Here is a 10,774-nt window from a genome sequence, read left to right as displayed (position 1 = left end):
TTAGTTAGCATAAATCAGTTAAATGATGAAAAATTAGGTGTCTATTTATTTGTGACCACTCAGGGTACATAAAAATTGCCACTTTGATACAGTGGAACTGTTGATGTTTTCATTCTGATCTCAATGACATTAAAGCCTTGATCAACTCCTATCATCCCATGTGTCTCTCCTTACAGGAAGGCTCAAAAATGGGCCTGGGATACCTTCTGACAGTATCCCTGTCTTTCTTACTGCATTGTTTATCAAAAAGCCCATGCTTGGCAGGTTCGACATCAAAGCCAAAAGGAGTCTTGGATTAAGTTCACTACTAGCATTTCTTCTACTACTAGTTCCAAAACTGTATGGGACAAGATTCAGAAAGTCACTGGGAGGTATGTTTCCCACCCCCTTTGCATCCTGCTCTTCAACGACCAGGAAGTTGCTGATGTCCAGAGCATTGCTGATGCTCTCGGCCACAGCTTTTCTCGTGCATCTAGCACTTCTGTTTCTTCTCCTGTCTTCTTGGCCATCAAGTCTCGGTCAGAGCAATCACCTCTTTCCTTTTGGACTGATTGTCTTTATGACTATAATCACTCCTTTACACCATTTATTTAAATAAAAGTACTCTTCTCACAACAAGAAAACAACTTTCACTAGGTCTGTATGCAAGGGTTTGATTACAGTTTAATTTTAGGATTAGTAATTACTAGCACAAACAGCCACCTGTAGGGCAGCATTTCTTCTAGTTATTTATAGCCAACAGAAAGCCACTGTTTTGATCACTAAAACAATGTATTATTTACATTGCTTTTAGCACAGAGTATTGTATATTTCACATTCAGTTTGAACATTTAGGTTTAACCCTTTCATGATGGGCTCGGTATAATATACACAAATATTTATACTATAACTTTTAATGCAGTATGTGTATCTTCACAAAATTTGGTAGACTTTTAGTAAAGATTACAAGTCTTTTATACAAAAAAAATTATTTTTAACGAAGTATTTTTATTATGGATTTTGTTGTGCAAATAGTCTGTTTCCTTACCAGTCCATGCACAAAGTGATTTTCATGTTATAACTATACTGTTTGGAGTTTTATGGCGAAAAGCAAATAGGCTATCTGCTCCAAACAACCGGTATAAACAGTAAAATTAATTGTAGTAAAATGTAAAAATACAGCAAGTTAAAACCAAAGTATGTCCAAAATTTTGATAAAAGATTTATATACAATCAAAAAGGCCAATTGTTCTTAAAAAATTAAAAATACAATCAAGTTGGACAGTGTCACCATTGCCAATGACATTGTACACCATCCAAAGAGCAACAGAAGGTTTGATCTGAAAAAGATTGTTATGACGTTTCTCACCCCAAGTCAACTTCAAACTGCCACATAGCTGTGCCTTGAAGACAGGACCATTGTCCATGTATGGGACAGGCATGGCCATGACGGCACCAGAGCAGACGGACTCGTTCCCGTGAATACCAACATGGCCAGATATTCAGAAAAACTAGATGGAAACAGAAGATAGAGAGAAATGGGCCAGTCATTGTTGAATATCAACAAGAACAGGGTGAGAACTAACGTTAAGTGATTCCAGGACCAGTAGAAAGCCAAGAGAATCAGTGTAAATAGTACAATCACTGTGCTGTACAGCTTCTACATGATCCAGGACAAGAGAAATAGCATACAACTCGGCAGTGAACACAGGAACTGTAGAGGGGATCCTGCATGTAAATAGGAAGAGAAGAATGGCTCAAAGGATGTTTAGCAAAAAGAAGATGGTACTTTCAATCTGCCTTCCTCGGATGACTGAAGGAAAGGTCACAGGTAGGGATGGTAATAAACCAGGGTGGAATGGACTGATCATTGGGGACAGCAATGTCATCCAATGCCAGACCCAAATGGGCCAGTTGCGCTTGGATACGAAGGCCAAAGGGAGGAATTGCAGACCATCTGTTCTGAAAGAGCATGGCCCACTGAAGAAGAAAGACACAATCCCAAGAGGGATGCCTTGATAAGGATCAAAGCTTGGTAGCATATTGTAAAGAAATTTGCAAATAATGGAGGTTCGTGGGACTCTGTGTACAAACTCTGGACCAGAAAAGTGCCAAAAGCCCTGGTGCAGAGCTGAAGCCCCAGATGGTGAATGGGATCCAGCATCCTCAAGGCCGAGGTCCTGGCAGAACCATAGGCAAAAGACCCATAGTCCAGTCTGGATCAAATCAGGGCACAATAGATCCTGAGCATCAAACATCGATTAACTCCACAAGAGGTGGAAGAGAGGACACGGAGGATGTTCAGAGCCCTTGCACACTTGATGTGCTAAATGAATCTAAGCTTATGGTCAAAGATAAGCCCCAAAAACTTTGCCTCAGGAACCACACAAATAACAGCATCACCGAAACGGAGCTTAGGATCAGGACGGAGACCCACTGGTAGCAAAAATGCATGGAAACAGTTTTGGAAAAAGAAAATGTAAAACCATTTGCCGTGGTACATGTCAACAAGCAATTGAAGGCAGTGTGAAGCTGCCACTCATTAAATCTCATGTTGGACAACTGACACGAGATGTGGAAGTCATTGACATAGAGCCCATTTGCAACAGTTGAAGGTGAGTTGTGATAGCATTAATTTTAACACTAAAATGTGTGACACTCAAGATGCAGCCCTGAGGGACTTCAAGTTCCTGCGGAAAGGAACGTGAAAGAGTGGAACCCATACGAACTTGGAATTGCCTCTCCAGTAAAAAGTTCTGGGTGAATAGCAATGCAACCCCTAGGAATGGAGGTCCTGCAAAATGCCATACCTCCACGTAGTGTCATAAGCCTTCTCAAGATCAAAGAACACAGAAACAAGATGTTCTCTCTTAAGGAAGGCTTCCCTGATCAACGTTTAAAGTCAAATCAGATAGTTCACGGTGAAGTGCTGTCGATGGAACCCACATTTGGTGGGCGAGAAGAGTGTGTTCGATTCGAGGAACCAAAAAAGACGAGCATTAACCATCCTCTCTGAAACCTTACAAAGACAACTAGTCAAAGCGATGGGAAGATAATTAGAAGGAATCTTGGGATCCTTCCAAGGTTTAGAGAAAGGGAGGACAATAGCCTGGTGTCAAGCACAAGGAAAAATGCCCTCCTGCTAGATCTGGTTAAAAATAACCATAAGAGTAGCAAGGAAAGCAGAAGAGAGATAGCACAAGTCTGACCAATGTACTACCAGACCAATGAAGAGCAAGTTTGAGTTCCACCTACAAACAAAAATTGATAAAAAAAATTCATACTTTGGGTATTCAAGATTCAGATAGTTACAAAAATAACTGTGGTATGTGCAATAATGAACTTACCAATATATTTTCCCCTTTTTTCTTTCTACTTCCCATTTTTCAGTTGCTGGGGTGGGAAACTATGGAGGCTTTCCCATGAGTGAGCTTGTATTTTAATTTGCCACACCTACTTCTAATTATCCACCGAGTGAGAAGAGGACAATGCTGGCTTTCCTCCCTCTATTTCCCCATGATGCTTTTTTTCAGGTCTGACCTGATGGGATCCTCCTTGCAATGCTAGGTTTTGGATGACAGTGCCCTGTTCCTACAGTTGGGTGCACTGGATGCCTCTCTTTCCTTTAATTTCTGTTGAACAAGGTTCTTTCCCTGCTCCTACAATTGAGTTTGGGAGACTTCATCTGCCTCGCAATACCGGCAAAAGGATGTATGGACTCGATTTCTATGGTTGGGCAAATGTTCCATGTCCTTCTTGTAAACCCAGATGCAGGATGTCTCTTATCTGCATTTACAGTTGGGTGAGTAATGATGTTGCCCGTAATACCATGTACTGCTATTATCTTGCTCTTATAGTTGAGTCTAGACAACAACATGATCCTGTAATGCCAGATTCAGTTTGTCATACTTCTGCTCCTACAATTGTTTTGTAAGTTTATAATATTGATTTCTTGTCGTATGAGACTCTGCTTACCTACAGTTGGGGTTAAAAGGTATATATAACACAGTCTACATGTTCAAGCCACAGTGATGTTGTGACAATTTTTTCATCCTCAAACTCCTAATGCCTTGTTTTTCCATTTGAGGTTGTACCTAGCTATTTCTGTTTATATGTTACTATAGTTCGCACCTCTCAAAACATTTTAAGTTTGTAGCTAGGATTTTCCTTTTCTGCCCATTTTGGATTAATTTCCTACTTTCTATGGGAAGTGCATACCTCTTCCAGAAAGTAGTCTCACAAGTGTGCTTCATTTTCATCTCCGAGGACACCCATTCATTCTGGGTGGTGGCATTCCATTGGGTTTGATATCTGTGCAACTACACTGGCCTCTCCACCTTTGTAATGTGGGAATCTAGCTTGGTGTGAAATAATGCAAAACTGTATCACAAGTTAATATTTTCCTTACACTGAAAATGTATTTCTGATAGGTACTTACTTTTCACATACATCCCACTCTTCCTACTTTTAGAGCCTGATAATTCTGAAATATGAAGATTGAGCAGAAAAACAGTATAGGTTGTGCAATACTATTTTTGTATAGTCACACGATATGCATATTTTCATAAATGGCACAAAATTGATGGGGTACTGATCAAAAATATCTTTTTAGCAAATGAAGATTGAGATAGCTTTGTGTGATGAAGGTAAGTACCAACTGGAAATATACTGTCACTATGAGTAGATCAAAGTGTTTTTCACAGCTTTTTAGATAGTTACATTCAAAACTTGGTATGAAAACATAGTTAATGAATCAAATTAAAATATTATGTAACTTCTAAGTTAACTTGATCAGTAAATACTAAAAAAATCCTCAACATTTGTTCTCTAGGTCTTTCCACTACTCTAATTTAGTTACCACTTCTCTAAGAGGTAGAGAATTTAACATATATTACTCATTATAATATATACATTACTAAGGCAAAGTCTTACTTTAAAAGCCTTCAATATTATTTGGTTACAGAATCATATTCTACAAAATCAGACCCGACTACCAGATCCTCTCTTTCACATACTGCAAATAGATCTTACTATACTAAATACAGAATGTATGTCAGTATCTACATATCTAACCAAAATTCCTGTTTCATAAATTCAATGGCAATGAAGGAACATCACACTGTAGAAATTTCAATGGGTGTCCATGATACCCCATTTTGAAAAGCAGGCAAACCTTGATTTATTCAATGAAAGGGTTGGCGTGGATGTGTAGGAATCCCCTTGTACTTTACTCATGAAGTCCTTGAGTGTCCATCAGAGAATTAAAGGTACTGATATCTTGTACATATATATAGATACCACTGAGCAAGCCACCAGTGGTCTTGGAAACCCCATTTCTACAGCAAGCATTATATTGCAAACAGTAAGTAGTACGTGTTTGAGGCACAGAATACCCAATCAGGAAACACCCACCACAAAGTGTGATCCCTATAATATTGGTTCAAACTGGTTTCCAAAAAGTAAACATAAATGAAAGTAAGTGATAAGACTTACCCCAGTCAGAGGTGAACGGATGTGTGCAAAATAGCCATGGGAGGAAGATACAGCCAGATCATGTAGATAATGAGCAACAAAGGTATTGGTTGTAGTCCACATTTCACCCTAAACAACCTTCTCCAAAGGATGATAAAAACAAGCAGCCAAGGACATAGTGATGTGATGAACTTGATTAGAACAAACATTGTGGAGATGTTAATCTTCAATAGACAAGTTCAAATACACCAGTCTATGGAGTTTATGAAGAAACCCAACAATTGTGAGTGACATTGACAAATCATAGGAAATGGAAGGATTCCAGGGAATAAAAAGTTGGAAACGTGAACCTCATAAATAAGAGTGTGTTAAATAACACCTGTAGGATCAAGCCAGAAAAAGAAGCCTATTTGGATCAGAATGTAAGAATAGGTGGGAGATGGTCTGCAAGGAAATGATTGAGAAACAACCTTTCTTGGCAGCATAGGTTTTAGAGAGGAAGAACCAGTTGGGATAGAGAACATTATAATAGGAATGTTAAAGGATGTGAGAAACATTAATGGAATAAATATCTGTATGATGATGTGCACATGCACAAGGAGGAGGGGGAAATCGATCTTGAGGAAGAGATGGTACAAGGAATGCATAGACAATGTTTAAAATGGAGAAATGGAAAGGGCATAAAGGACCACGTTGTAATCCAAATCATGTGAAAAAAGGACATGAAAGGATTGGAAAAGGAAAGAAATGAAAGGAGAAGACAAATCCTAGAGAAAAGAAAGGTGTTCGACAGGGGCTACCCAATAGCTAGACATGGTCAAAGCAGACAAGCCCATGTCAAACAACATCGTGAAGAATTGAGAAAGATGAAAAACAGATGGATGATAAAGAGAGAAACCATGTTACACCAATCATAGCAGAAGGTAGACCATTGCAATTGTTAAATGGCTATGGGAAGTCTGATGGTTCAGGAAAGGAAGGATGTGATATCAATATTCTGTTCCTGAGCTGAGACAATGGACCTGACAAGAGACACGGGTAAAGATAGGGAATATTGTACAAGTAAAGGCCAGAGCAGAGGGAACCATGGCTGTGCAGGCCAATATGAAGTGGTTTGGATGAGGGTGAAACTTTGGACAGAAGTTGAATAATAGGGTAGGCATAGTTGTGAAGACACCTCCAATCCTGACTGAACTGGGTGTAGAATGGGAGACCAATATGAAGGAAGTTTGGTGTTCATTGTGTGGCAAAGGCATTGATATGAATTGTTTCCTGTTGAGAACACACTAACTTAAAGATATGAGGATCAAAGGACCACTTCATTGGAAGAATCTGATTGGGATGAAATAATTGATCCACAACCAGATTCACAGCACCAAGAACATGGTCAGCTAAGATCACCATGTTGTGATTGTGAGTTCAGAAAAGGATATCCAGAGTTTAAAAACACAGTGACCTGCATTTGGTTCCAGCTTGCTTGGTGATACAATTGGCAACAGTGAAATTCTTGGAGTGGATGTTAAACCTCCCCACAGGAGACAAAGGAAATGGGACAAAGCCTGAAGAACTGTCATCTGTTGGTATGGAGAGCAGACTGCTTGACAGACCACAGACTAATAAATCTCTCAAAAGTCAAGAAAAGCACCCATATCCTCTAGAGATGCATCCCTGGACTAGTATAACTCTGGACAGAAGAAGGGGAACTCCTACCATGGTCTGTTTCCTGTCAAGCCACTAAGAGAGGTCAACAGAAAGAAAGGTAACAGGGTAGTCCAAGAGATCCAAGGAAAAGCTTGTCTGATCGACGAGCATTCAACGAAGTGAATACATATGAGCTTGACAAATAGAAATGAGAGTTTTCAAGTAGTTTCCACATCCTCAAAATAGAACCTATTGAGCTGTTAGAGAATGTAACGTAAAGGCCATTGTAACTGTTTGCTCCATGTCCCGGAGACGAAGAGGAAAGGCTGGGCCCAACTGAGCTTATAATTGAAGAAAACTTCCAAATGAATAAGGTGTTGAGTGGGGTAATAGTTAAGAATAGACATTAAACCCATTTATGTTGCTTGTGGTCCTATGACTGGGGACTGGAAGAGGCGATTGTCCATGTAATCATGAGTACAATGGACCATAGAGTGAAGTTGTTAGGCAATTGTGCATACTACCTGACAAAACACATAAGGAGCCGATGTTGGTCTTATGGTATAGCCCTGAACTGGAACACACAACCCTAACTAATACAGTGCTAGTGAAGATAGGGAATATTGAGTGAGAATAGGAGTATAGATGGCTCAATGCTATTGGTGGGGAGTAGTCACATGATGTATACAGGTTCAGATATGGTGCAAAAGTTATGGGGTATATAGACTGGTGTGCTGATCACATAAATTATTTGAGGGCAGATGAAGATAGAGGAGGAGGAACTGTCATTTGTTATTTCTACCTGTAAATTAATGTGTAAAGTGATAAAATGGCAACAAAGTGCTTTTAAAATTTTAAAGAAATGTTTGTCTCAAAATTAATAGGAGAACAGTACTTGTTTCTATAAATGAAACATTAAGAAACTTTCTAACTGACCAGTTTTGTTATCTTTTTGGTTCTTCACATTCAGAGAATGTACTGCTGTCATTTATTTCTATAAATGTGATTATCCTGAACAGTAACAGCCTATAGAAACTGAGACTTGAATAATCCCAAATCTCTAGTCATTTAATTTACCGTACTGAAGTCACTAATGAAACAGCCTCTAATAATACCTAAACTTGATAAATAATATATATAGATAAAAATTTTAGTTTAGTATATATCTTGACATGTATAAATATTCATTTAACACATACTGAACATTTAAACAGGAACTATAAAGTATTGATGTTAATTAACATGTTAAAGTGGACAAATCTTTAGAAGATAACATGATAATCACCACTTCAAGTTACAAAATACTAACAGTTAATCCAGAAAGGCTCTGGCTGAAAGTAGTGTTGGTTGGTGGTACACTGTACTATCATATCTGTACAGGCAGTTTTAGATGTTATCTACTAAAAACGTCTCTTGAATATGGTACATTACCAACAGTTTATGTTTTTAATGCTATTCTGTTCTGGGTAGAAAATGTTTTTATAAATTTTAAACTTAGTTATATATTTAGTATTTCTGTATTAATATTTGTGTTGATCATGTATGAACATTAAAATATATTTAGATGTTCATCAAATTAAGTAGTGTATGATATATTTATTATTACCTTATTTTTTGACATCATTTATATCTACTTTAGATAAAGAGACCAGTGTGAACATCTGTAGTGGAAGTCAGTTTCCTGGTTATGTTATAAAACAAGAAAATCACTTTACAGAAGACGTAAAATCCCAAAATTACAATATTAGTGAAGAAACAAAGTTAAATGGAAATAACCTAAAAGCATCTAACAAACATCAGTGTGATGATAAACTATACAGTTGTGGAAAAACATTTGATAACCTAACACAACAAAAGAAGACGTATTCTGGAAAGAAACCGTATCATTGTGTAGTTTGTGGAAAACAGTTTAAAAGAAATTGTAACTTAAAAATGCATAAAAGAAAACACACTGGGAAGAAACCAAATAGTTGCACAGACTGTGGAAAACAATTTCATTGCAAGAGTGCTTTAATAATACATGAAAGAATACACACTGGGGAGAAACCATACAGTTGCACAGACTGTGGAAAACAATTTGGAAACAAGAGTACTTTAAAAAAACATGAAAGAATACACACTGGGGAGAAACCTTACAATTGCACAGACTGTGGAAAACAATTTCGAGACAACAGTACTTTAAAAAAACATGAAAGAATACACACTGGGGAGAAACCTTACAGTTGTAGAGTTTGTGAAAAACAGTTTGGAGCAGACAGACAATTAAAAGCACATGAAAGAATACACACTGGGGTGAAACCTTACAGTTGTACAGTGTGTGAAAAACGGTTTAGAGAAAAGTATTATTTAGAAATTCATGAAAGAATACATAGTGAGGAGAAACCTTACGCTTGTGAAGTGTGTGGAAAATGGTTTAGAGAAAAGTATTATTTAAAAATTCATGAAAGAACACACACTGGGGAGAAACCATACAGTTGCACAGACTGTGGAAAACAATTTGGAAACAAGTGTAATTTAAAAAGACATGAAAGAATACATACTGGGGAGAAACCTTATAGTTGTACAGTGTGTGAAAAATGGTTTGGAAACGAGGATTATTTAAAAATACATGATAGAATACACACCGGGGAGAAACCTTATGGTTGTACAGTGTGTGAAAAACAGTTTGGAAAAAACAGTGAATTAAAAATACATCAAGGAAAACACACTGGGGAGAAACCTTACAGTTGTAGAGTGTGTGAAAAACAGTTTGGAACAAACAAACATTTAAAAGTACATGAAAGAATACACACTGAGGAAAAACCGTACAGTTGTGCAGTGTGTGAAAAACAGTTTAGATTGAAGAGTCAATTAAAAACACATGAAAGAATACACACTGGGGTGAAACCTTACAGTTGTACAGTTTGTGAAAAACAGTTTAGAGAAAAGTATCATTTAAAAGATCATGAAAGAATACATAGTGAGGAGAAACCTTACAGTTGTACAGTGTGTGGAAAACAGTTTAGATGGAAGAATCAAATAAAAGTACATGAAAGAATACACAGTGGGGGAAACCTTACAGTTGTACAGTGTATGAATAATGGTTGGAACAAAGGGTCACTTAAAAATACATGGTAGAATACACACTGGGGTGAAACCTTACAGTTGTACAGTGTGTGAAAAACGGCTTAGAGAAAAGTATCATTTAAAAGAACATGAAAGAATACACACTGGAGAGAAACCTTACAGTTATATAGTGTGTGAAAAACAGTTTAGAAGAAAGGGTCAATAAAAATACATGAAAGAATACACAGTGGGGGAAACCTTACAGTTGTACAGTGTGTAAAAAACGGTTTGGAAACAAGGATTATGTAAGAATACACACTGGGGAGAAACCTTATAGTTGTACAGTGTGGGAAAAACAGTTTGGAACAAACAAACATTTAAAAGTACATGGAAGAATACACACTGTGGAGAAACCTTACAGTTGTGCAGTGTGTGAAAAACAGTTTAGATGGAAGAGTCAATTAAAAGTACATGGAAGAATACACAGTGGAGGAAACCTTACGGTTGTACAGTGTGTGAAAAACGGTTTGGAAACAAGGATTATGAAAGAATACACACTGGGGAGAAACCTTATAGTTGTACAGTGTGTGAAAAACAGTTTGGAACAAAGGGTCACTTAAAAATACGTTATAGAATA

At 37.5% G+C, this 10,774-nt stretch overlaps 1 protein-coding gene across 1 annotated transcript in view; it reads left to right on the top strand.

Annotated features, from left to right (window-relative positions):
* The window catches only part of LOC106467298 (zinc finger protein 260-like), a 29,719-nt gene extending 19,034 nt beyond the window's left edge, over positions 1-10,685 (top strand). Inside the window, exons 5-6 of the mRNA XM_022395444.1 lie at positions 8,732-9,132; positions 9,175-10,685. Coding sequence (XP_022251152.1) covers positions 8,732-9,132; positions 9,175-10,209 — 1,436 coding nt within the window. The 3' untranslated portion in view covers positions 10,210-10,685. The remainder of the gene's footprint in view (positions 1-8,731; positions 9,133-9,174) is intronic.
* The last annotated feature ends 89 nt before the right edge of the window (positions 10,686-10,774 follow it).

This window comes from Limulus polyphemus, unplaced genomic scaffold (genome assembly GCF_000517525.1).
Source record: "Limulus polyphemus unplaced genomic scaffold, Limulus_polyphemus-2.1.2 Scaffold2559, whole genome shotgun sequence".
Taxonomy (NCBI): Eukaryota; Metazoa; Arthropoda; class Merostomata; order Xiphosura; family Limulidae; genus Limulus; species Limulus polyphemus.
Note: the sequence above shows the minus strand (reverse complement) of the source record. Positions and strands in the feature narration are given on the sequence as shown.